General features: G+C 36.3%; 1 protein-coding gene across 3 annotated transcripts in view; it reads right to left on the reverse strand.

The window, feature by feature from the left end:
* Window positions 1-1,200: 1,200 nt before the first annotated feature.
* TTC29 (tetratricopeptide repeat domain 29) overlaps window positions 1,201-27,539 on the reverse strand; it is a 193,436-nt gene continuing 167,097 nt past the window's right edge. For 2 of the 3 annotated variants that reach the window (XR_002126112.1, XR_002126113.1), the window contains 5 exons: window positions 16,581-16,647; window positions 9,205-9,313; window positions 6,260-6,329; window positions 6,042-6,166; window positions 1,201-1,280 (listed from right to left, as the gene is read on the reverse strand). Coding sequence is in view for 1 of the 3 variants with exons in the window: in XM_019661350.1 (XP_019516895.1) it covers window positions 16,257-16,281; window positions 16,581-16,647 (92 nt within the window). In the remaining 2 variants the exon portion in view is untranslated. Of the gene's footprint in view, window positions 1,281-6,041; window positions 6,167-6,259; window positions 6,330-9,204; window positions 9,314-16,180; window positions 16,282-16,580; window positions 16,648-27,539 lie in introns of those variants that run through there. The other variant, XM_019661350.1, reaches the window with a different exon arrangement.

Consider the following 27,539-nt stretch of genomic DNA (forward strand, 5'->3'; position numbering starts at 1 on the left):
TCATGAATTTACAGGGTCTTGATATACGTTGTCCAATTACTGTCCAAAAATGTAACGTTTACACTCTGGGACAGCTGAAGTTCTGTATCTCAAGTATCACTTTACCCCTCTTCTAGTAAGAGTACCTGCCTTGTTTTGATTTACTTCACCTGATGATGTGATGGGCGGGGAGGTGTAGGGAGTGTTATCAAGCAGTAGCATGTCTTCCTAAGTCTTAGCAATTGATGTAATGGGGACACGTGACCCAAGGTAGGCCAATCAGACCTCTCTTGAGTTTTTACACACAGAGAGTTGAGATATTCTCTCCTTTGGGATTTCTAAGCTGTGTTGATATAATTCAGAGGTGTCTGCTGCCAGGATTCCTGACTTATGGAAGAAACTCTGCCATTGGAGAAAAGGAGGACAATGCAAAGAGATGCTGAGATGAGACACTGTGGGTTGGGCTGGAAGGTATGAAGGAAAAGGAAAAGAAGATTAGAGGATAAGAGGAATGAGGAGAAGGGAGAAGGGGATGGGGAATGAAGTAGAACAGAGGAGAGAGTTGAGTTTCTCAGCTCAGTTATTCCTGAGGTGAATGGCATCCATATTCTCTCCAGCTACATGAGCCAATAAATCCTTTGATATGGTTAAGTGAGTTTGATTAGGATTTCTGTGGCTTATTTCTGAAAGAGTCCTAATATATGGCCCCACTTTTTTCTATAGTTCCAGTTTAAATTAAAAATCTAGAGTGTAAATTTCTTATTCTACTTTGCACTGATACCAAGAGTCAGTCATAATTAGCCTCAGTATTAAGTACTATGCACAACTATGCTTAAACTAAAAGTGCTAAATTGGTTAGCATTTGAATCAAGATTAGTGGCAACAGAAGTTAATACATTTTAAATTGATACATGAGGTGTTAAATGAGTATTAAAAGTTTATAGGACATTTATTCTTCACCCTAAATTTAATGATAGGTTTGTAATTTTTCTCTCTCTCCATCCCTCTCTAAACTGCCAATTCTTAGTTAGAAAAATTCCAGAAAAAGATTAATTACTTGCTATCAGTGAATTCATGATTTGTTCATAAAAAATAAAATCTTATATTTATTTCCTTCAAGAGTATCCAACATATTTCTTAGCTTTTTGTAATGCTTGGAGTCTATCTGAGACCATATTTAAGTGTACCTTATTTTCTTTCCAGGTGTCTTGAGATGCTCCCAAGGTCGGCTGGTTGACACATGCCATTGATGTGAGCAATTCTTGTAAGTCTTTCACCATAAAGTAGATGTGAGAAGATCTCTGGGGAAAAAGTGGGGGAAGGGCTTGGTTAAAATTGTTGGATTCTCAAATCCTTTAAAGTGCTAATTTGCACAGTCAATCCTCCAGAGGGGACTGCCAAAAATAGTGTGCGCCAAATGTTTTTTAACCATGGGGCCCCTTTTTCATTTAACATTTCATCCACTATGTGTTGGTCGTGGACATACAGCAGGAAACAAGAAGTTTCTTTGCTCTCACAGAATTTGTGGGACCTACAAGTCATTTGCCCTGCTGGAACCTGAGTACAAATGAGGGCACACAGATCATATGCCTAAATATTGAAAAGTTATACATGCAGCTAACGAATTGTTAAAATGTTCTTTCCTTGACTGGTCAATCTGCAAGATGGCCTGGAAGGTCAGGCTTTCATTTAGAATTTTTGGATTCCTTGGCGTTTTTGTCCTGATGGCAAAGCGAAAGCTTGTTCCTAGCTCTCTGCACATATATGGGAGAGCACTGTACCTTCCTCTCAGTTTTGCTGTAAACCTAAGACTGCTCTAAAAAAAGTCTTAACATTTTAAGTGGAATCTAATTTAAAGAATAAAACAGTGGAAGGATACACATAAATCTAATAAAAATGGGCCTGGGTAATAAGGAAAACAGAGGTATGAATGAAAGCTAGACTTCACAATGTATATGTACTACAGTAGATTTAAAAAAATTTATATGACTAAATGTATTACCAATTCATAACAAAATAATTAAAATAAGAACTATGTAGTCTGATTATTTTTTGGTAAACACACACAGATAAAATATAGCACACGTAACAAAATATTAATGATATATCTGTTTGTGATTTTTTTTTGTTCATTTATTTATTTGTGATTTTTATTCCCTTTGTTTACTTATTTGTATTTTGTGACTTTTCTACAACACATATGATCTGTGTAATTTTTAATGGCTTTAAAAGTTATCATCTGCTTTCCCAAATTAATGGAGAATCATTTAGGTCAGCGGTTCTCAACCTTTCACAGGGGTCGCCTAAGACCATCGAAAAACACATATTTTTGATGTTCTTAGGAACCAAGACATCGCTCCTCTATCGGTCTCCAGGCCCACATGCAGATATGCCCACATAGGAGTACCCAGCGATCCCTGTGAAAGGGTCGTTCAACCTCCAAAGGGGTCACGACCCGCGGGCTGAGAACTGCTGATTTAGGTAGTATTTCAATAAGCACTTGCAGCAACATCAGGAATGCCTGTAAGTCCCTGGTCCCCAAAGTACATTTTCTCTACATGTTCTGCTGAAGCAAACCATGAATGAACAGTACTCGCTGCTTACTTTAAAAGAGCAAACTGCTTAAATTATCTGCAAACTACCAAACGCATTTTTTAACTTGACATCAATCCATTTACTTTCTTCCCGTGAAACCAATTTTACTACTTAATATCTAGTTAATGAATCAAAGTTACATGATATGTCCATTCATATGAATTTTTGTGTTGAAAGAGAAATAGAAATATTTCATAGAGTTTGCTAGAATGTTTTTTATTGATAGCCTCGTCTTTACTGCTTAAAAGCTCATTTGAATTCTCTTCCAATACATGTCCACACATAAAGATGAAAAGTGTAAAACTATTTTATTAGAAATATTGATTTTAAATTTAAAACTGTTGAGAATAAATTGCTTGTTTAAGAAAAGCCAGAGGGGAAACGGTGAATGCGGGTGTTCTGCGTAAATAAGCACTGTTAGGGCATGCCATGTTCCTTTCCTCATAGTTTCTGTGAGGATATGTTGTGCAATCCAGTGTCATTCGTGCCTCTGTGCCTCAGCTGCAAAGAATAAAGAACTCTGTGACATCATTGATGTCACTGCTGATGTCTATCAACACCTTAAATTCATGGCACATACATAACACCTGCACATTCACTGTNCCCCCCGCCTCACCCACTAAACGTGCTGGCAAATAAACATTGTTTTGGAGTAAGATCACAAGACACTTTCAGAAAATATCTGCAACATAGTCTAAGGAGAACAAAGGGAACGTTTAATCAGGTCCAATCAGCAATGATCCAGCCAGTCAATATCCTTCATCAAACTGTTCTTGCCCCCAGCAGGTGGTCAGTCAGCGGGCAAGAAGGATTCCGCCATCAAGTATTCAAAGAATCCTGGTCAGAGGGTGATCTATGCTCTCCCTAGTACACACTTCAATAAAGAGATAAACACTTGTCTCCAAAAGACTTCCTAGGACTCCACGCAATGTGGGCAGGAGGATGCTGAAAAACTATAGCCTCCTTTAAAAGAAAAACAAGTCGTGCTGTGCAGGGTTCTAAGTGTAAGCATGGTGAATGCAATTGATCCGGAAGTTTTCAGCAACTATTACCGATAAATACATTAATTTCCTTGTTAGGTATGCCACATATGTATATATTACTAATAACAGAAGCCAATATCTCAAAACATTTCTTTTTTCATTTCGTGTGTGGGGCTAAGGCTATTGGAAGGCTGACTAGTTTCGGTTGTTATCCTAAATGTTTGCAGAATCAGCAATGAGGTCACATTGAATGGACATAACATCTGATCTCAGAACATTTTCATGACCCCCCCAAAAGAAACCCCACACCAGCTAGCAGTTGCTAAGCACCCCCAGTCCTGGGCAAAAAAAACGAATACACTCTTTGAGTTCTTTATATGTTAATTGTCTTTATTGTAAAGATAAGAAAACGGAGGCACAGGGAGATTAAATAACTTGCCTAAAGTCACACAACTAGTACAATAAGTGGCAGGGCCAGGACATGAAGGCCGGTCGTCTGGCTCCAGAGTCCATGCTATTTACCTTTTCAGCTATTCTGTCTCTCATAACACTTTTCATCCTATCTGTGTTTTAGTGTAATGCAGTTATAACATTATCTGTCAAAAATAGTGATATTAAACTTTAGGATTTGGTTTTGGGAAATACTTATGCTGAGAAGTCATGATGTTAAATGTTTTAAAATGTATTGCTCAAGCAATAATTTTATCAAAGAAAGGGAACAAAATAAAAAATGTTTGCCCATATTCTATCACATAAGTTGTTGACCTATACTATTAATAATATAACCTGAAATCAAATTCATGTATTGATTACCAGAAACTGGTACAAAATCTTAATGTCTTTAGAGGTAAGAATGGTGTTTGATGTGCTTCACATATCTAGCACATTGCTTGGCATAAAAGATGCTCAGTAACTCAATTTTAAATATCTGAACATTATCAAATTTATTAGATTTATGTAAAATTAATTATATATAAATATGCTTTATTTTACTGTAATCCAACAAATCTTTTCAGTTTATATTCTATTGTGACATGTTTATGATCATTATATATATATATATATATATATATATATATATTTTAAGAAAACTTAAAAAATGACTGGTTAGTAGTATACTTGAAGACTTGCAAAGTTGTCTAACAATTTAAGTTTTGAAATATCTTCTAAAATAAGGGAAAAAAACACAACTTACTGAATCATTAAATATACCTGTCAAATTTAAGTAACTGCATTTCATTTTTAGACATTTAATATACACTTGTATATTAAACATTTGTAGTATGTAAATGTTCACACAAACATGGCAATGCTTTTAGAATTAAGGGTATTACAAATTCACTGTAATTATCTGCTATTTAAAGACTTGTCGGGATTTTTTGCTTGAAGTCCTGGTGACTATCATATCCCATGACAAAACATTTGGCTGGGCAATGCTGGGCTCATGGTGAATGTTACTGACTTGATTATTCTGGTCCTATTCATGAGTAAGTGATTGCTAGGAAGAAATTAGACACTTAAAGTTAATATTTTTCTCTGGGAATAAAATTGTTCTTTTCTGATTGCTACTTAATAGTAATTCTAGGTTTTATACTTTAGTCCCAAATATGTGCATTTAATAACACATGTACTTTTCCACAAATCATGAATATGTGATTATACTTTTTTGATACTATTGTGCTTTACATTAAGATAAATTAACATAATTGATTTTATTTTCCTATACTCAAATTTACCGTACTTAAATTTTGAATGCTTCATCTTGGCTACTCTTCCTTAACTGTTGTTCATATTCTGTTCACTTCAAAATTGTTATCTCGAGCCTGATCTCTATTTGTGAGTTCGGGACTTTGATTTCTAAGTTCCTCTTTGACTTCTCCTGTAGGAGGTTTAATAAGCATCTGAAACTTGTGTCTAAAACAGAATTCTTTATTTCACCCTCAAATAGTGATCTTCCTCTAGCCTTTCCCATCTTAGTAAATGGTACTACCAATCATCTGTTCAAGAAAAAACTCTAGGATCCATTCGGATTTTCCCCTTGCTCTCACCATCTCATCCAGTTTCATCAGCAAATTTTGCAGATTGTGCCTTAGAAATATATTTCAAACCATTTGCTTCTGTCCATCTATACTGCCACCTTTTATTCTTAGTGATTCTCATCCATCTCTTGCCTGGACTACTGCAGGAGCCTCGTAACAGGTCTCCAAGGTACCACTCTTGCCCTCCTATAGTCTTTTTACACAACAGCCAAAGTTGTCTTTGAAAACATAAATAAGTTCTCATCTCTTCTATGTTTAAAAGTTTTGACTTCCCATTGGAATTTAGAATAAGATCTGAACTCTTTACTTTGGTACTGATCTGATACTTATCGGATCTGGTACCTGCCTATATCTTTAACTTCACCTGGTGCCACTCTCTCCCACTCAGTGTTGCAATGACTCCATTCTCCTTTGTGTTCCACAAACATGCCAAACTCTTTCTTACCTCAGGACCTTTGCATTGCTGTTGTCTGATGGAGTGCTTCTCCTTCTGGATTTTCACACTGCTGCATTCTTCTCATTCTGCACGTTTCAGTTCACATGTTACCTCCTCAGAGTCCTCTGATGAACCTATGTGAAATAGTCCATTCTCCATTATTATCTATCACACCTTGTTTATTTTCTTAAAGCTTTTATAACAATCCGTCTTGTTGATTTACTCACTTGTTAATACATAGCGTGTGTTCTCCATCTTGAATGTTGGCTCCGTGGATGTAGCTTTTTGTCTTGTCTGCTGTAATCGACAATATCCTCAGTGTTGCTTCAATAATGACAATTTATGACATGCAGTTTAAAAGCTAGAGTAAACCTACAGCACCTTGACCATTAGCAAAGGTGAATAAATATTTGCATTGGGAACCTTACCTTGAATGAATTAGGTCATCTTAAAAAGAAAGTAGTTTTCTACAACGTGTAAAATCGACAAAATGAAGACTTAATACCATGTATCTCTGATGGCCTCCTCTTTACTTCCTTCTTCCCCTCCCTCCCTCCCTCCTTTTTTTTTTTGACTTAAATTGAACCTGAGTATATAGTTAAGTGGCAGATTTAGAATCAGAATCTCTTTGAGCTGGAAAAAATGAAAAATATCATGTAATTCATTTTACTGATTAAGCAACAGAGGTTTAAAATGAGGGACTTTTTTTCTCCTAGGTCATGGAAGGAAAAGACCAGGAATTATTTTGACATTATTATTATTTTTTTATTTTATTATTTTTTAGCTGAGCCATCCTGCCACCTGTTGGCAGCTCAGCAGCAGCTCAGCTCAGGCTGGATTTGAACCGCTGTTGCTCAGAGCTCAAACCCTTGAGCGAGCTCTTAACCAACTGAGACACTCGGCCAGCCCATATTATATATTCTTTTTATTATGTCAATAATATATGTTCACTGGAAAATATAGAAAAAGTGAAATTTAAATCACCTGGAATTCCACCTTTTGGAAATAACTGTTAATGTTTTGTGGTATGTCTTTCAGGAATGGCTCCTAGACACATTCACTAATATAAATAAGCCAGTACAAACCTCTGTGTACTTGTATATGTGTGTGTCTGTCTATCATCTATCTATCTATCTATCATCTATCTTTCTCTTCTATCAATGTATCTACATATCTATTCATTCTAAATAACTATCCTCTTCCCTCAGTTAATAGTATTATAATATTCTTCTTTTCTGCCATTAAATATACAGCTAAATCCAGGAGTGATATTCACAATATTTAATGATTACTACTTCACAGGTACCATGCAATGAGAAAGGACAGGCTGTGACCTGGGGTTTACTGCTGCGACAGGCACCTGGTCCTTTAATTGCTTGATCTGGGGCTGTGTTTGTCCCAGCGGAGAGACTAGGAGAGTCTCCAGGCACTGGGCAGAAGGTGGGGGCCCAAGGCAGTACTACAGAGCTACAGCCAAATACTAGTATTTTAATAGTTAGTTTATATTTTTGAACAGGCAAGCCAAATTCCCACTCTATAGTCATCATTTTTAGTTACTGCATTTTATTCCATAGTGGTGTAGGTAGAATTATGGCCCCCAAATTATGGTCCCACCTTAATCTCAGGAACCTGTAAATATGAAGAGATGTCACGCCCATGATTGTATTAACGTTATACGGCAGAGTTGACCTTAAGACAGGGGAATTATCTGGGGGAGACTAATCTAATCACATGAGCCCTTAAAAGCAGAGTCTTATTATTTTTTTTTCTGGCTGTTGCAGAGGGAAAATTAGAGAGCTCTGAAATTAGAAGGACTCCATGTGCCATTGTTGTTTCCAGTTTGGAGGGGACAATGAGGAGGAATGTTGGCGGCCTCGAGTTGCTGAAGGGGGCTCTGGTGGACAGCCAGCAAGGGACCAGACACCTCAGTCCTATAGCTGCAAGAAACAACTCTGCCAACAGCCTAAATCAGCTTGGATGCAGATTCTATCTCAGATCCCTCAGATAAAGAGCCCGGTTCAGCAGATACATTGATTTCCGCCCGGTGAGACCCTAACCAGAAAACCGGCCAAGCCTGGACTTGGACCTACAGAACTGTGAGCTAATAGATGAGTATTGCTTTAAGCTGCTAAATTTGTAGTAATTTGTTATAGCAGTAATAAAAAGCTAATATACCTAGTATGAAGGTACTATAAATTATTTGCCAATTATCTATTATTGGGTATTTAGGTTGAATCTAAGTTTTGATTGTTCTTACGTTAGCATGAGAAAGAAACTTCAATAAATAGATTTGTACCTTCATCATTTTACACTTGTCTAATTATTCCTGAGATAAATTCTTAGAAATGAAATTGTGGGGTCAAAGAGTTTTTAATGGCTTTTGCTGTATACTGTCACATCACTCAGAATATTTTTTCCTTCTTCTTACAATTTACAATTTACATTTCCTGTTTTACCCACCATTGTAACGCTGGTTATTTTTTAGTTTTAATTTTTCATCATATGATATGCAAAATACTAGTATTACATTGTTTTAATTTACATTTCTTTGACCACTAATAGATGCAGAACATATTTAAAAGTTTAGGGGTTGTAAGTGGTGATAAGCTTATTGTTCTCTGATGCCAAATTTATTCAACTTGGTAAATTCTACATTGTCCAAGTAAATAACTAATGAAAATGTTTTAAAAAAAATATTGAAGTAATTCATATGTATATATATATATATATATATATATTTCTATTCAAACTTTTCAAGACAATAAGTTATAATCACTTGCAAATTATGTATGATGCTATGAAGAACTGTTATTTCTTGCAGAGCTTGAAAAGCTAGATAAAAAAGCAAGTTTGTAAAGAAAAGTTTCAGTGAAGTATTAATTAAACCTATAGCATTTAAATTTTTCTCTTTTTTAAATTTTTTGTCAATTCAGAAAACTTTTTAAAAAATCCAATAATAATTACATGACTATATTACTCTCCAGGGTATACTTTATAATTTCTATGGTATGTATATGTGTTGGGTGGGGAGATAAACATTAGTTAGTGATAGCAATATTATACATTCCTATAAAAACATCTTGGTAAAGTAACTTTGGGAAGAAGGTATTAAAGCTTTTCACATAATGGAAGTTATATTCATTTCTTTGTCTAAAAACTCTCTTCATTTTACCTTTAAATGAAGCTCTTGAAAGTTAACCAAATGTGTCTTCTCCATTTCGGTATACCATCATCACTGTGCAGATATGCTATCATAATCCTGTGAGAGGGCAGGAAGCCTGCTAGAAGGGAAAAAGTGGGGCGAGGGAAGAAAGGTGAAGGGTCCTTTAAAATTAGATCAGTGGATATCTACCAGGACATTTGCAGTGATACATAGAATGTGGGGCACAAAGATAGTCATACTGTAACCTAGGATACATTTTTTAAACCACTTTTAGGGAATGTAATTAGAGAGTATGAAAAACAGAAATGGCATGATATTTTTGAAATTTTTAAAAGGAGAAATGGAAAGCTAAAGTAATTATAGTACTTTATAGAATGTTGTATTTTAGGCACCACCATTTCAATAAAAAAGGAATTAGAGACCATTGTGAATACTTCTACGTTCTCAGTGAGTGGTCCTTGCTGCATTATTTATGGAAGGACATTTTATAGATAAGTACTATCATATGATGCAATTGTGATTTCCATCTGTCGTCATAAAATCTTGATTTTATTTTCAGATTTGTTTTCAGTTTCACAACTAAAAATGACTCAAATTGAAATTTAGGGAGAAACCACTAAAGAAACCACCAAATACAGATTTTGATTAAATCTATCAGAAGGCATAGCAGTGTGGTGGTTTAGCATTTGGTGTAAAATCTGGTTTCTATTCACCATTCCCTACAGGTTTATGTTTGATATGTCTAATTTCCCGAAGTGTTTTTCAAAGATGTGGGCATTTTGATTAAAAATATTCTCACAAAACTTTCCAGACATCTTTTTAAAGGACCTTAACATTAAGGAGACACTATAGCAAAAGGCCGTTGTTACAGAAAAGGCTTCAGAGGAAAAAAGTAAGTATTTGTTAATTGAATTTAAAATTACAAGGCTAGAATTGTTCTCATAAAAGGGAAGAAGTTTTCTTATGGTTAATATCACTTTTTATTTTTATTTTATTTTATTTTTTTAGCTGAGCCATCCTGCCACCTGTTGGCAGCTCAGCGGCAACTTAGCTCAGGCCAGGACTCGAACTGCTGCTGCTCAGAACTTGCACTCTTGAGCGAGCTCTTAACCAACTAAGCCACTCGGCCAGCCCCTAATATCACTTTTTAAATAGAGTGAGATGAGATGGGGTGTTTGTGATGAAAATGGTTAAGCAAACACTGTACCCCACAGTAAGAGAGTCTTTTTTGTCTTTAGTATTTTTAATTGTTAAAACACATACATACAATGTATAGTCATGTATGTGGAAAAAACTTAACCAATACAGATGTATAAAAAGTAAAATTCCCACTTCCCATTCTCTAGAGATGATCACAGTTCACATTTGAGTTTAGATCATTTAAGACCTTATTCTAGACACATGTAACTATATACATAACCACAAGTACACACAACTATAAAAATGTGACCAGGCTGAACATAATCTATAGTCACATGCTCCTCTTAAAAATGAGATTTATTGAGTTCTAATTTATATAGTAAAATTTATCAAGTATTACAGTTCAGTTACCTTTGAGAAGTGTATACAGTTGTACAACCACCACCACAATCAAGATATAGAACATTTTGATAGTCCCCACCCCCAAACTTCCCTCATATCCTTGTATTGTCACTTCCTTTCCTCTACCCCAGCTCTTGGCAGCCAATGATCTGATTTCTGTTCTGTAGTTTTGTCTTTTCTAGAATGTTCTATAAGTGGAATTTTTGTGATTGCCTCTTTCACTTAGCATAATGCTTTTGAGATTCATCTTGTTATGTTTATCAACAGTAGCTTTCAATTTATTGCTGAGTTGTATTTCATTTTATGAATATACCATGATTTATCCATTCACCAGTTGATGGACATTTGGGTTATTTCCAGTTTTTGGCTATTATGAATAAAACTGCTATAAATATTCACATACAAGTCTTTGTGTGAATATATGTTTTCATTTCTCTTGGGTAAATACCTAAGAGTGGATTGCTGGGTCATATGGTGTGTTTTTAAATTTATGAGGAACTACTAAATTGTTTCCTGAAGCAGCTGTACAGATTTGCAGCACCATTAGTGGTTTTGAGAGTTCTAGTTGCTCTACATCCTTGTCAGCCCTTGGTATTGTCAGACTGTTTATTTTTAGCCATTTTAGTAGGCACGTAAGTGATATCTCATTGTGGTTTTCATCTGTATTCTTCTAATGACTAATGGTGTTGATCTTTTCATATGCTTATTTACTATATGTGTATCTTCTCTGGTAAAATGTCTGTTCAAATCTCTTGCCTAGTTTTTTTTTTTTTATTAGTTTCAGGTATACAAAACAATGCAATAGTTATACTTTTCACCCTTCATAAAGTGACAACCTTCCTCCCCCAAACCACCGCCCTCCCACCCTTGATATCATACATACATATCATACATGTATTACAATTCCATTGACTCCACTCCCCATACCATACTCCACATCCCTTGACCATATATATGTGTGTATATATATATAAAATTATAGTTGACATACAATATTATTCAACATCAGCTTCAGGTGTACAGTGCAGTGGTCAAGCCTCTATACTGTCCATGAAGTGGTCTACCTAAGAAGACATGTGTCCATCTGACAAACTAAAAAATATTTACATTATTGATTATATTTCCCAAACTGTCTTTCATATCCCTGTTCCTGCTTAGTTCTTAATTGCATTCTTTGTCTTATTTTGAGCTGTCAGAGCTCTTTATATATTCTTCATACAAGTCCTTATCAGATAGGTGTTTTGCAAGTGTTTTCTTCCAGGTTGTGATTTTTCTTTAATTTTCTTCTTCAAACACTTTATTTTTTCCACTTTTATTGAGATATAATTGACATTTAACGTTGTATTAGCTTAAGGTACATAACATAATGATTTGGTATATATATATTGTGAAATGATTATCACAATAAGTTTAGTTAACACTCATCACTTGCATAGTTACAATTTTTTCCCATTCTGATGAGAACATTTAAGATCTACTCAAGTAGAAACCTTCAAATATACAACACAGTATTGTTAACTATAGTCGACATGCTGCACATTATATCCTCAGAAATTATTTGACTTATAACTGGATGTTTGTACCTTTTGACCACCTTGATCCACTTTGCCCCCTTACCCCTGCCACGCCCTGCCTCTGGCAACCACTAATCTGTTATCCATGGTTTGGTTTTATCAAGTGAGATTATATAGTATTTGTCTTTCTTTGTGTGATTTATTTCACTTAGTACGATGCCCTCAAGGCCCATCTATATTGTCACAAACTGCAGGATCTCCTTCTTTTCATGGCTCAATAATAGTCCCATTTTCTTGGTCAACCCTTCAGTGGACACTAAGGTTGCTTCTACATCTTAGCTATTGTAAATAATGCTGCAGTGAACATGGGGGTGCAGACATCTTTCTGAGATAGTGATTTTCTTTCTTTCAGATACATATACCCAGAAGTGGAATTGCTGGATCATATGGTAGTTCTATTTTTAATTTTTTGAGGAGCCTCCATTCTGTTTCTCTAGTGGCGGCAACAATTTACATTCTCACCCACTGTGCACAAGGGTTCCTTGTTTTCTACATCCCTGCCAACGTTTATCTCTTGTTTTTTGATAGTAGTCATTCTAAGAGGTATGAGGTGACATCTCAGTGGTTTTGAATTGCATTTCCCTGATGATTAGTGATGTTGAGCACCTTTTCAAATACCTGTTGGCCATCTGTATGTCTTTTGGCAATTTTTTTCTTCCATTCATAGGTTACCTTTTCATTTTGTCAGCTGTTTTCTTTGCTGTGCAGAAGCTTTTTAGACTGATGTAGTCCCACTTATTTATTTTGCTTTTGTTGTCAAATCCAACAACAACAACAAATCATCACTAAAAGAAATGTGAAGAAGCTTATCCCCTTTGTTTTCTTCTAGGAGTTTTATGGTTTCAGGTCTTGCATTCAATTCTTTAACCCATTTTGAGTTTATTTTTATGTATGGTATAAGTTAGTAGAGTCCAGTTTCATTCTTTTGCATGTGACGGTCCACTTTTCCCAGCACCACTTATTGAAGAGACAGACTATCCTTTCTCCACTGTATATTCTTGGCTCCTTTGTCATAAACTCATTGGCCATATATGCCTGGGCTTATTTCTGGGCTCTCTATACTGTTCTATTAACCTACAAATCTGTTTTTATGCCACTACCATTCTGTTTTGATTACTAAAGCTTTGTAATATATTTTGAAATCAGGAAGTGTGATGCCTCCAGCTGTGTTCTTCCTCAAAATTGCTTTGGCTTTGGGGTCTTTTGTAGTTCCATATAAATTTTAGGATTGATTGTTCTATTTCTTTGACAAATGGAAAATTGGAAGTTTGATAGAGATTGCATTGAATCTGTAAGTTGCTTTGGGTAGTATGGTAATTTTAACAGTATTATTCTTTCAGTCCATGAACATGGAATAATTTTCCATTTATTTGTGTCTTCTTCAATTTCTTTCATCAATGTCTTATAGTTTTTAGTGTGCAGGTCTATCGCCTCCTTGATTAAATTTATTCCTAGATATTTTTATTCTTTTTGATGCAATTGTAAATAGAATTGTTTTCTTAGATTATCTTTCTGATAGTTATTAGTGTATAGAAACACAACTGACTTTTGTATAATGATTTTGTATTTTGCAACTTTACTGAATTTGTTTACTCTAATCGCTTTTTGGCAGAGTCTTTAGGGTTTTCTAAATATGTCATGTCATCTGCAAATAGAAACAGTTTGCCTTCTTCCTTTTTAATTTGGATGCTTTTTATTTTTTTCCTGATTGCTCTGGCTGGGACTTCTAATACTATGTTGAATAAGAGTGGCAAGAGTAGGCATCCTTATCTTGTTTTTGATCTGAGAGGAAAAGATTTCAGCTTTCACCACTGAGTATGATGTTAGCTGTAGGCTTGTCATATATGGTGTCTGTTATGTTGAGGCTTGTGTCCTCTATACCCAGTTTGTTGAAAGTTTTTATTATGAATGGATGTTGATTTTTGTCAGATGCCTTTTCTGCATCCATTGAGATAATCATATCATTTTTATCTTTCATTTTGTTAACGTGGTGTATCACATTGTTAGATTTGCAGATGTTGAACCATCCTTGTATCCCTAGAATAAATCCCACTTGATCATGGTGAATGAATGATCCTTTTAATGTATTGTTGAATTCAGTTTGCTAATGTTTTGTTGACAATTTTTGCATTTATGCTCACCAGGGATATTGGACTGTAATTTTCTTTTTTTGTGATGTCCTTTTCTGGTTTTGGTCTGAGTGCAGTGCAATGCTGGCCTCATAAAGAAATTTGGCAGTGTTCCTTCCTCTTCTATTTTTTGAGTAATTTGAGAAGGATTGGTAAAATGGGAGTAAAGTCTTTATTTTTGTCAAAGTACTTATTTATGGATTCCCCTCAACCTGCAGATCTCCAGAAATTATACACATCATCATTTCAGCTGTGTCCTCTCATTTTGTCAGACACATTAGGGAAAGAGCCTAAGACAAGGATTTTCTTAATTTTTGTAAATTGACATGGATAAGTTATATCATATGCCATCAGCTAAAAGTATCACAAAATAGACCTTTATACAGTACAATGCTGTGATATAATAAGAAATATATATTTGGTCTTTGTCCCTGGCACCTGGCAGAGTTCCTAATGGGATATAATCAATTAACATTTAGTTTTTGCCCCTGGCTCCTGAAACAGCTCCAGAATGATAAAGGAGAAAGAAGCCTAAAGTGTTATGATACTTCCCCCCAACCCCACCCCCCATTCCTGAAACAGCTCTGGAGTAATAAAGGTGGAAAGCAGCATCTTTTGTTAGTCACAGTAAGTTCTTTTCAGCCACATTTAAGGTAATGTTACTGATGTGACGTTTGGAAAGCCCCTAAAAATGGGGTGGGGGGTTGCTAGGGGAACTATGTGATTAGAGGAGCAGAACTTTCAGCCCCATCCACTGACCTCTGGGGAGGAAAAAGAGGTTGTAGGTTGAGTTAATTGCTAATGGGCAAAGATGTAATCAATGGTGTCTAGGTAATGACACCTCCATTAAAAAAAACCTATCTGAAAGGATTCAGAGAGCTTTTGGGCTGGCGACACACCTGGGGATAAAATGGAAGTTCTGTGCTTCTCCTCCCATCCCTTACCTGATGCATCTCTTCCATTTCGTTGTTCATTTATGTCTTTTATTATATCCTTTATAACAAACTGGGAAATGTAAATACGTGTGTCTCTGAGTTCTGTGAGCCTTTTACAGCGAATTATTGGACCTGAGGAGGGAATCCCTGATTTGTAGCCAAGTCAGTCCGAAGTACAAATGACAACTTGGGACTTGCCTTTGGCATCTGAAGTGGGGACAGTTTTGTGGAACTAACTGATCCTTTAATCTGTGGGGTCTGTGCTAACTTCTGGCAGTTAGTATCAGAAATAAGTTAAATTATAAGGCACCCAGTCAGTGTCTGCCAAGAATTGGAGAATTGCTTGGTATGGAAAAACTCACACATGTGGCACCAGAAGTGGTGTGAATAGAGAAAATAGAGTTTTCTTTTACGTAGGTAAAACAAGCTGTTTTGACCAGTACTTATCAATATGATAGCCATTATTGCTTATAATCTTTTTATCTGTGTGGAAAAGTTTCCCTGAAATTTTAATAAATATTTTCCCACATTTATTCAGCATAGATTTCCTTAAGTTTATATTTTTCTCACTTGACATCACCAAATTTTGATTCTATGATAGCACTATTTCTTGTGGAATAGTGGATGAGAGGAAAAATTTTAGTTTATTTTATGGATAACTTAATATTCAATCATTTGTGATGTATTTTATTTTCATGGATTTAGGTGTTTTGGACTAAATTTATAGTAGTATATTGAAATACAAAATCCAATGAAAAGATCATTATAGTTTTATTATAACTGTATTATTGGTAACACACTCCTATTACAGGTATCAAAGATGACAGTGACATGATAAATTTCTTCTTGCATTGCTGCTGAGTCAAAAGCTGGCTTACGTCTCATTGTTTTGGATTATCTGGAAGTCTGAAATAAAATATGTTATAAAATTAAATTTTATATTGGGCTAGAAAGTAAAAGACACTTGCTTTGAAAGATATTTTGTTTTCTGTAATTTTCAGACAGACGAGTAGTTGAAAAGATTAAAAATACTTATCCTTATTTGATATTTAAAAGTAAATCTGTGATTTTTTAAAAGACAATGTTTCAGTATTAGCTTATCAAGCACTGGATGAAATTATTCCTGTGTTTGGAGAATTAGATTATACTTAGCATCGTGTACCATGTGGGGACTTAATAGAAACTTTTTAGTTGATTTATCATACCCATTGCGTTCTTCCAAGTGCTCTGAGGCTTCATATAAACTTGCCAGTGTGGCGCTTCTTGACTCTCCTAAAGAAAAAAAAATGTACAAATGTAATGATTTATCACAAATATAGCTTATAGTTATTTTGAGCTTGTACTTGGTCAAAGATGGCCACAACGATACCCCCTACTCTACATGTTACTCAACAGTGTGACCCTGCTGCTCCCCCATCAAGAGGTGCAATCTAATCTCCCTCCTCTGAAAATCAGGCTTGGCTTAGGACTCTTTTGTAATCAATAGAATGTGGAGGAAGGGACTGCCTGTCTTCCGAGGCTAGGTCCAAAAAGGCTGTGCAGCTTGCCACCCATGACGCTTAGGATGCCTACTTTGGCAGAAGCCAGTCACCATAGAAGCAGCCCTATCGCTTTGAGATTGTCTGGACAGACCATGTATGGATTTCCCACTTCACAGTCCCAGCTGAGCCCAGCCTTCCAGCCATCCTACCAAGGCTCCAGTCTGTGAGAGAGGCTGTCTTGGACTTTTCAGCTGAGTACCACCATTGGGTGACCTAAATTGATGTCTAGCCAAGCCATGCTCCAATTCTTAATCCACACAATTCTCATGATATATAAAATCACAACTGGATCGGCCACTTTTGGGGGATAAGATGACTTGTTAAAGCAACACTCAGAACGGAAATTAATGTAGAGAGCAATATAAAGTATCTATATAATGAAATCAGATAGGGGAAGTTTCTACATACAGACATGTTAATTTGTTACTTAACTTTCATATTCTACTTTTGACTTGAAGCCACTGGGATTAATCTAATAAGCTGCTCTTTATCCTTGCTTATGACAGGGCTGTTTCCAGGCCCCCCTGCATTTTCTGTATTCTGTGCATTTCCTATTTTGTCCCTATCGCTCATCCACCACAATTCCTGAAACATTTCCCCTGTATTCTCACCCTATTTTCTGAAATTCCTTTTACTTTCTTGCTCTAACAGAACCGCGGCCATTTTCTGAGGACACTGCCAGTCCAGAAGCCCTTTTGTTTTCGTTTTCCTCAGTCGTCTTACCATTGAACCTGGAGATGGATAGGTGTCCTCCTTATGCTCTATTGTTCTCTTTCAGGACATTCACTCTCCCTCCTTCTCTTCCTAAAACTCACATAATCAGTTATACAATCAGGTGTTGTTGTGATGTATCTACAATTGGGATCATTCTCCGTAGATTTGATTACTACCACTTTCTTAATTTAGCAATTTCAATGTACATGTGGAAGATTCTTCCACCCTGAGTCTCAATTCCTTGAGCTCCATTCCTTTAGATCTTGCCCTTCACGCGGCTACAGCCATTCATTCCCATGGTTGTGCTTAGACACTGTCATTACCAATACCTGCAAGCACCCCTCAAACTCAGCCTCCTTCACTCAGCGTCCTGAGTGCCAGCTTTTATCTTTCGGGTCACTCCCTCTGGCACTCCAACCCCAGGAATTCATCAAGTTGGGAGCTCCTATCCTATCACTTTTTCATCATCGCTCTCCATTTTGATGTCTTCTATCCCTTCTTTATACATTTAAATTCCATGGTCATTCACTCCCTTGCATATAGCTTGACTTCCTTACCATTTTTTCCCACTTTGTCGTACTCACTTGACAAAACTATAACCCTGGGTAAATACAACTCTGCCTATTCTTACGCCTTGTACAGCTCAGCGTGGCTGGATGCAAACATACAACTGAGCCCCACTTTAAATTTATGGCCACAGACATTAGGTGGACCTTGAATGTTTTCAGGCAACCCTATTAAACATTGCTAGTCCGTCCTTTCTCCCATTCTCCTAGATGTCTATTTAACTCACCTGCTTTCTCAAACCCTCCATATCAATCATCATTATCAGGTGCTGTTTTATTTTTTAGTTTCATAGAGGAAATAAAAGGCAGTAGGAAGAAACTTCCACAGACTGTGTCAAGAGTTACTCACCTATGCCCAATCTTCCAATCCAAGGCCAACAGCTCTGCTCCTTCACCAGGTCTCATCCTTTCTTGCCCACAACACAAGACATGGCCCCAGCAATTCCTTCTGCCTCCCACTTATCAGCTATTTATTTATATTTTCACTCTTCACTGTATCTTCTCCATCAGCATGTAAATATTTAGTTGAATTCACAAGACTAAGTTCTCACCAAGGAATGTGGACAGAGTGAAACATACTGCTTTTGGGTCTTAGTGTTAGACACTGGGCTTTCATTTTTCCTTAAACTTTCCCTTTTCCTCAATCTTGAATATTGAACTATTACCTTAGGATTCAGTTTCTACCATGCAGATAATGAAAACACCCTAACTTAGTGGTTCTCAACTGGGGATGATTTTTCCCCACAGGAAACATTTGAAAATGTCTGGAGACATTTTTGGTTGTTACAACTAGTGGGTAGAAGCCAGGGATGCTGCTAAATTTCCTACAATGCTCATGGCAGCCATTCCTCTATCTCCTCCATAACAAAAACGTCATCCAGCCAAAATTTCAATGGTGCAAGATTGAGGAATCCTGCCCTAGGAGATGATGGGGCAACAAAATGGAAAGTCATGCCCTCTGTGGGGCTACCTCATAAATGTACATGGCTCACTTCAGGGTTAGGAAATAAATAAATATATTCTTAAGTTCCTATACTTTCTGGACTCTTTGTAATAGGAGTTCAGCTGTTAACTAACGTGTTCTATCATTCTTTAACTATCTTGGGTTTCTCAGCTTAATATTTTTCATGGCATCACAATATGTAGAACCATGCCTATTTTAATGCCTATTTTATTCTATCTAATGTTTTAAATTCAGCATTCCTTTTGGTTTGTCAGGATGTAATGATATCTCTTAAGCTGGAGAAATCCTTCTTGGATTTCCTAAATTTGAAATGATACCTGGGTGGTCTCAAATAATTTTTTAGCATTCTTCCCCCAGATGTTGACAAACAGTGAATTTTATTGTGGGCTATTTCCCAAGTAGATTCTCTGAGAAGAATAGTTATATCTGTAGCTATTCTTTTTCATCTTAGGCCACAATGGCTAGTTTAAATAAAAGACATTTGCATTCTCTCTGTGCTAGGAAACCTTAGCAATGATTTATTTACATAGGGGAACACTTGAACTCATCATTTAGGTGTTCTGACATGTCTATCTATTTGCAACAAGGTGAGCACCATCTTTGCAAAAGCACTTATTTTGATTCCTAACCCAGGTTTTCTGCTGTGAGTCTGAGGGTGTGATTTGAGATTTTTGATCTGTAGGACTTCAAGGAAGCTGGAAGATTAGGGCGAATTTCATCCAAGGAAGACCAGAACCAACACAAAGTTGAGAGTGTGACATTTGCTTATACCATCTACCATATCAGTAGAAACAGGCACTTCCTTGTTGCTAATAGTGAAGACTCTCAAAATGGTAGATTCCCTCAAGTGGGCAACAAAAGGATCTCATTTATACCACCACTTAGACTATATTGTATCAAAGAACAACAGAATACATCAGCAAGTGATGAATTGCAATAAACCAACCATCCCATCCCTTTACTTGGAAACAATAGCATATAATTCTCAAGTAAAACAGTATTATTGGGTTGTCAGAAAAGTCATGATGCATGTTTGCAACAGATGGCACTATTTCATTTTTGGAAGCACTAGAGTAATTCGCATCTATGTTATTGTTATGTCATTTGACAGCTGATAGTTCTAGCTTCATTATAAAAAAAATTGAGCGATTTGGTTGAGTTTGGGAGATTTTACAATAAGTTGAAGATGGAAGACCAAACTGTGCATTTTTGCCATATTTTACTCTTGTACTTCCATAAAGGGAAGAACATGTGTCAAGCTTATGAAAAGTTGCATAAAGCTTATGGTGACAATGCTCTATAAGAACGTCAGTGCCAATGATGGTTCACGAAATTCCGTGCTGGTGATTTTGATCTCAATGACGCTCCTCGGTCAGGGAGGCCCACCAAGGTTGATGACGACAAAATAAAGGCATTGATCGAGTCAAACCCACGTTACACAACACGAGAGATTGCAGAAACATTGAACATCCATCATTCAAGCATTCACGACCACCTGAAAAAGCTGGGATATGTAAGCAAGCTCGATATTTGGGTTCTGCATGAAGTCAAAGTTCATTTGACAGTGCATATAAACATCTGCAATATGCTCATTAAACATGAGGAAAACAATCCTTTTTTGAAGCAACTGATAACTGGTGATGAGAAGTGGATTGTTTACAACCATGTGGTGCACAAAAAGTCTTGGTCCCGAGGTGATGATTCGCCTCAAATGACATCGAAAGCAGACATTCATCAGAGGAAGATTATGCTCTTAGTGTGGTGGGATTTTAAAGGTGTCATGTTTTTCGTATTCCTACCAAGGAACAAATAATCAACTCGAATGTGTACTGTCAGTAGTTGGACAGTTTGAACAAATCCATCATCCAGAAACGTCCAGAGCATGTTAATTGTAAAGGAGTTGTGTTCCAACGTGACAACATGAGACCACACACAAGTTTGATCACCTGTCAAAAATTATTGGCGCTTGGATGGGACGTGTTGCCACACCCACCATACTCCCCTGACCTTGTGCCTTCAGACTTCCACTTGTTTCGCCCTCTTCAAAACTCCTTGTGTGGTATAATGTTCAGTTCAGATGAGGCTGTAAATCAGCACCTTGTTGTTTTTCACAAATAAAGACAGGTCCTTCTATGAACGAAGAATTATAAAGCTCACTGAAAGATGGCAAAAGGTAATTGAACAAAACGGGCAATATATCATTGATTGATCTTTGTTCTTTATATAAATAAATGATCTTTAAATAACATAGACAAAGTACATCATGACTTTTCCGACAACCCAATATATAAAAATGAGATTAAAAAAAATGTTATCTGTAGAGGAGTACAAGTTGAAATAGAAGAGACACTACCTGGTACTTTTGTAACTGAAAAGGTGAATTTTTATACTTTTGCCATGCAAAACATTTTTAGTGGCCTTATTCTAGAAAAGGGTAAATAATAACTCATATAAAAAGGTTGTGTCAGAGTTTATAGACTGAGACCTCTGGTAATGGATTCAACCTTTCCACAACAAATCAAAAGTATTGTTGTATGCTCACATGAATATACAGTAGTCATTACCTTAAATTTAAAACTCGCTATAAGTAGCAAACACACAGAGCAGGATATGAAGGCTGTATTGTATCAGTGTGGTCTGCAGAGAATTTCTTCATATGGTTTTTGCCTTGTTGAAATATATGTTGCAGTTCAAAGCTAAAGGGATTACTTTTGAATAGTCATCACAGGGGTTGATTACGTTCGTATATCATATTTAGCTGGACCCTCCAGGCTATTATTCCATTAGCTATGCTGGTCCTGCTATTGTCAAAAAGTTGATCACCTCATGTTAAAAGACTGGGCTTTCTTCTGCTGACCTTATCAAAATTACTCAAAAGGTTTTGTTAAAAAATAAAACAGATTGTGTTTTATGAAAATGATTAAGGATAAATGCTATGTGTAAAAATGCTCATACCTTATGGGTGATTTTAGTATTATACTATGAAGACATTATATTTTGCTTTAGTATTTTGGCACATTTTACTTAAAGTCATAGATTCCATTTTAGTAGAAACAGTGCTTTTTGTCTGATAGTGGAGAGTCTCAGAAACTGATTTCTGAAAAAAAAGAAGTCTTTCTCTCCCTGCCATGTGTTCAAATCATATAAAATTAAAACCATGGAAGTAAGCCCAGTGCATCAATAGTAATACAGTAGTACATCTACAATGGCCTAATTACAATATGGTTTTATAAGGAAACTGTACTAAGGAGAAAAGAGTTTTGTTTTGAGGAAATATGTATATAAACTGAAAATTTGTCTTTCACACTTGAAAATCAGAAAAATCTCTTCAAACACACAAATAAATACATACATATGTGTTTATTCGTTAGACAATGGTTATGAGGTTTCACTCATCTAATTACAGCAGTTAAAAAAATTTAAAGAAATGAGTTAAATGCATATTCTTATAAACCCCAAATCTCATTACCTATATAAGACATATTTTAATAAGTTTGACTTTTAACCCATGTTATTATAATTAGCTACAGATGAAACAAAGAGATGACAGTATATCTTTGAAAAAAGCTATTGACAGGCACGGCTTTATTATTTAAAATAACCTGTATAAAGTTTTCACTATAATCACATTACAAAAGCTGTCCTTCGGGAACAAAGATTATTTTGAAGCTATTTCAGTTGAACAGCTAGTTTTTAAATTATGGCCCCAGTAGTGGTGATGGATTGGCACAGACTCCTGTGTCCCTTTTGGCATGCTCCTCCTTGTAACTGATGGTGTGTAAAATGGCTGGTCAGGGATACAGCCTGCGGTCCTGGAGCCCAGCCAGCACTAATTTTGGCCTCATTAGGGCTGTTCTCTAATCAACTGAACTTCTCAGCAAGTGGAAGTTTCCTAATATTTCGTGTACTTGCTCGCCTTTGGCCACCCCACTTGATACTCACAATAGAGGAGGAGTGAGTATCAGTCAGGAGGAAACAGATGGCACATTCAGCTGGGATGCTGAAGAGACTAATGAAGGGACTATTGAGAGATGAGGGTAGGGCTAAGGAACCAGACAAGGGATGTTGAAGCACCCAGTGACTCACAATAGAGGGATGCCATGCCATTATCTTCCCAGGGGCTGAGGGTAGAGGGGGAGAGGGTGGTGTTATTGCACCCTGAGTGAGAAATGGAGATCTAGAAAAGGGGTCACCCAGTAGAATCTAGTAGGAGTAGCTGTAGAGTGCCACGGCTGTCCGAGCTGAGCTGATGTCAGGGGCACAGGAATCATTCCCTGACCCCTCCTCCTTCCTAACCTCTGATCTCCTACTGCTGACTCTGGAGAAATCCAAACCAGGAATCCAGAAAGCAAGTGAATCTGTGAGGTACAGTCTGAAGTCAGTCTCTTGGGACACAGGGCAAAGCGGGGGAGTGTGTGAGTGTGTGTGTGTGTGTGTGTGTGTGTGTGTGTGTGTGTAAAATAGCATATAATAATCACAAAGTGAAATTTAGTCATGTGAAGCGTGGTTTAAACGTCAACATATTTGATGCTGATATATGATTTGATGCTTCTCTTTCCTTTCTTCCTCCCCCCCCCCCTTTTTTTGGGTAATATTGGTTTGTCATTCATCCTGTCATGCATTTCTCATCTTACAGTTCAGGAAAAAGTCTTTGAATGAAAGCCTGAGATTACAGGCTTAATCTCACTCTACCAAGAAAACGTGTGTGTGTGTGTGTGTGTGTGTGTGTGTGTGTGTGTGTGTGTGTGTGTGTTTTGTTAGAACTCTAATTTTTGGTTAACAAACATAAGGGTAATCTGTTCCATCTGTGTTTTGAAGTAGAAATCACGATGTAGTTATTCTATAGCTGATGAGTCTTATAGTCAAGATATAAACTTTTAAGGCAGGACACATCTTCTAACTTTGGGTAGATTCTCTTAAGTGTCAAAAAATGGCACAAGTTCTTTTATATTACAGGTTCTGGTATATAGAAATTCCCTCTCCAAAAGTTTTTGTTAATATTTGAAGCCTATTAAGATTTATACAAGGATTAGAAATACATTCTAACTCAAAATTATAGGTTCTTTTTTCCCCCTTAAATACCATTATCTTAAATTGATGGAAGGGAGCTAGAACTGGACCAAGCATTGAGGAGACCATATTGACATAGAATTATACTGAATTCTTCTTCTGGATATCTTAATTTTTAATGACAGTATTTGATTCAGGTCTATCAATATGTTCAAATGCAAATACTTTATTAAGCTAAATAAATGTAGTGTTGCTATCTTTATACAGCTCTTTTTATTTCTCCTGTTAAGGCTATATTAGAAATTCTGCATTTTTTCTAGTCAATATGGAGGAACAGAACTCAGATTACCCTCTTTCTTGAAATCCCACCCCCACCCAAAAAAACCCTGAACAGAATACATGAAACAATGGTTTTGAACAACTGGACATCAGACAGCAGAAGTCAGTGACTTCTGAGAGACAGGAAACAAACAATACAAGCCCTGTAATTCACCAGCTTGCTGCCTGAGCAAGTTTCCTGGGCATGGCTTAGAGAGGGGGAACCCAGAAAGAGCCCAGCAAATCCCTTTAGCTGAGGAGATGAAGCGGAGAGGCTAGGGAGATGGAGGCAATAATTAGCAACTAGTGTGCTGGAGAGGAGAAAGCTGCACCCAGAGTTCTGGAGCTTTGTAGAGGTTGCCCTCAAGTATTCAGTCAAGTACGGATCACAGCGTATGTGTGAGGACACTACTCAAGACTGGGAAAGAACAACCCGAAAGAACAGGAAAGAACAGTGCATGGTATCCACAGAAGGCTGGGAATGCTCCCTGTTAATCACCAGCAAGAATGGAAAACCTCATAATTCCTGGGTCATTGGGTACAGTGCTCAGGAAGGTCATGACTCAGAGGTGGCGGAAAATTACCCTTAGGCCACACCTTTCTCCGACCCCACCTAACAGACCTGAAAAGCAAGACCTGAAAGGATGCAATTGTTTCTGGGTAACTTGACTTCACCTCTAAACAAAGCTCAAGGATATTTATAGGATTACAAAAGTGTCCAGCACCAAAAGTAAGGTAAAATTCAAAATGGTCTGGCATCTAATAAACCATGAAAGGAAGTAGAATGAAGAGAAAAATCAATCAATCAAAACTGACCTAGAACTGACAGTTATTAGCATTTGGGACAAACACATTAAAACAGTTATTACAGCTGTATTTTATTTATTTATTTATTTATTTATTTATTTATTTATTTATTTAATTTAGCTGAGCCATCCTGCCACCTGTTGGAAGCTCAGTGGCAGCTCAGCTTGGGCCAGGAATCGAACCAGCAACCCTGTTGCTCAGAGCTTGCACTCTTTAGCGAGCTCTTAACCAACTGAGCCACTCGGCTGGCCCAACAGCTGTATTTTAGACATTAAAAATTGTTTAGAGACATGGAAGGTATAATCAAAGGAAACATTAGTGAAACTGAAGACAGAGCAGTAGAAACTACTCAAAATAAGATAAAAAAAGATAAAGAATTAAAAAGATGGACAGAACACCCATGAGCTGTAGGATAATTTTAGGCAGCTTACTATACATGTTATTGTAGTTATGGAAGGTGATGGGTGAACAAATTGAAAACTATTTTAAGAAATTATGGCTGAAAAATTAAAAAAAACTGATGAACATTACAACGCACAGGTCTAAGAAATTCAACAAACCCAAGCCCAAGAAACTTGAAGTACTAAAAAAAAACCCATCAAAAACCAAACCCTGTCAAACCTAGAATTTTATAAACAGTAAAAAAAACTATGATAAAGGAAGACAAAATAAAGATTTTTTTTCGGACAGATGAACCTGAAGCAATTCATCAGCAGCAGACTACAATAAATGATTAAGTCCTCAGGCAGAAGGAAAATGATGCCAGATGGAAATGAGATGAAACAAAAGAATGAAGAGCATAAGAAACGGTAAGTACATGGGTAAATAGGAAAAGATTTTAAAGATTATTAAATACCTTCAAATGATATTTGACTGGTTAAACACAATAGGAATAATATAGTGTGGGATTTATAATATATGTAAAAGTAAAATACATAACAACAATACTGCAAAGGCTGGCAGGGAAGAAATGGAAGTACGTTTCTTAAGGTTCTTATACTGTGTGTTTATGTTAATGTCACCTGAAGGTAAACTGGGATATATTAAAGCTGTATGCTGGTCATTACTTTTGTTTTTACATTTTAGTTTATATTTTTCATTGTAACAATTTTGGTTAAAAAGAAAAAAACTCCCAAGATCTGAAAATCAACAATCGTCAAATCTAAAAATGAGGAAGTCTATCGCTAATTTAAACATTCATTTGAAAATTTATCCTGCTCATAGAGTTCCCTAAACTGCAGCTCGAGGATGAGTTGATGAATTAAAAGCAGTAACCGTTTCATTATCATTCCCAAAGTTTAATTTTCCTTGACCAAATTATGTGAAGTGTAACATATGTAATATAAACCTAAATGCTATTAGATAGATTTTTTTTCCTGGTGCCTTTATAAAACTAACAGAGTTTGGAAAACACACAAATTCCATATTTTTCATGAATAGACTACTTTAGAACAATGGATTATATAGGAGATGACATTTTTCATAAATAATCTAGAGATGTAAAAATTATTTTTGCAAAAATTAAATTTTCCAATGTACACTGAGATTGTCAAAGAAAAGATACTGTAGCATACAATATCTAGTCCACATATAATAAGATGAGTAGAAGTGGACCTCGTCAGCCACAAAGTAGTTCCTAGAAATAGATCTTCATTAAAAAGCCCAAACAATTCTCCCACCAAAACCCCAAATCAGAACTTTATTGATCCCAGATGAAGAAGCCTGCCTTTATACATTTTTATAAAAATGAATGGCTCTATTTAAAATAATGGCAAAGAGATATGAAATTTGAAATAAATACCATTTCCAGATGACCTATATGTTTGTGGTCTCTACGTGTGCTTTTGAAACATCAGTGTTACCAGGAGTGTGTTAAGAATGCAGAGTCTCAGGCCCCACTCTAATCTAGTAAATTAAAACCTTCATTTTAAAAGGATCCCAAGGTGATTCATTTGCTCATTAAATTTTGGGACTCCCTGTTTTATACAACCTTACTTATACTTACTATTTAATATAGGAGCAAAATAGCATGCTCTGTAAAAGGGAGAGTCATAGCTGCTTGTCTTTTGTTCAGTTGCAACGTTCAGATCATAAGTAAAAATTAAATTTGTTTCCATGGATTGAGAATGTATTGTATACTAGGGAATGTGATTAGGACTTTTTCAAAAAACCTCCCAACCACCCTGTGCTCTAGGTATTATTATCCCTGCTCTACAGAAAGGAAACCAAAGGTTGGAGTGATTC

The sequence above is a fragment of the Hipposideros armiger genome, unplaced genomic scaffold, assembly GCF_001890085.2.
Source record: "Hipposideros armiger isolate ML-2016 unplaced genomic scaffold, ASM189008v1 scaffold_346, whole genome shotgun sequence".
Classification (NCBI taxonomy): Eukaryota; Metazoa; Chordata; class Mammalia; order Chiroptera; family Hipposideridae; genus Hipposideros; species Hipposideros armiger.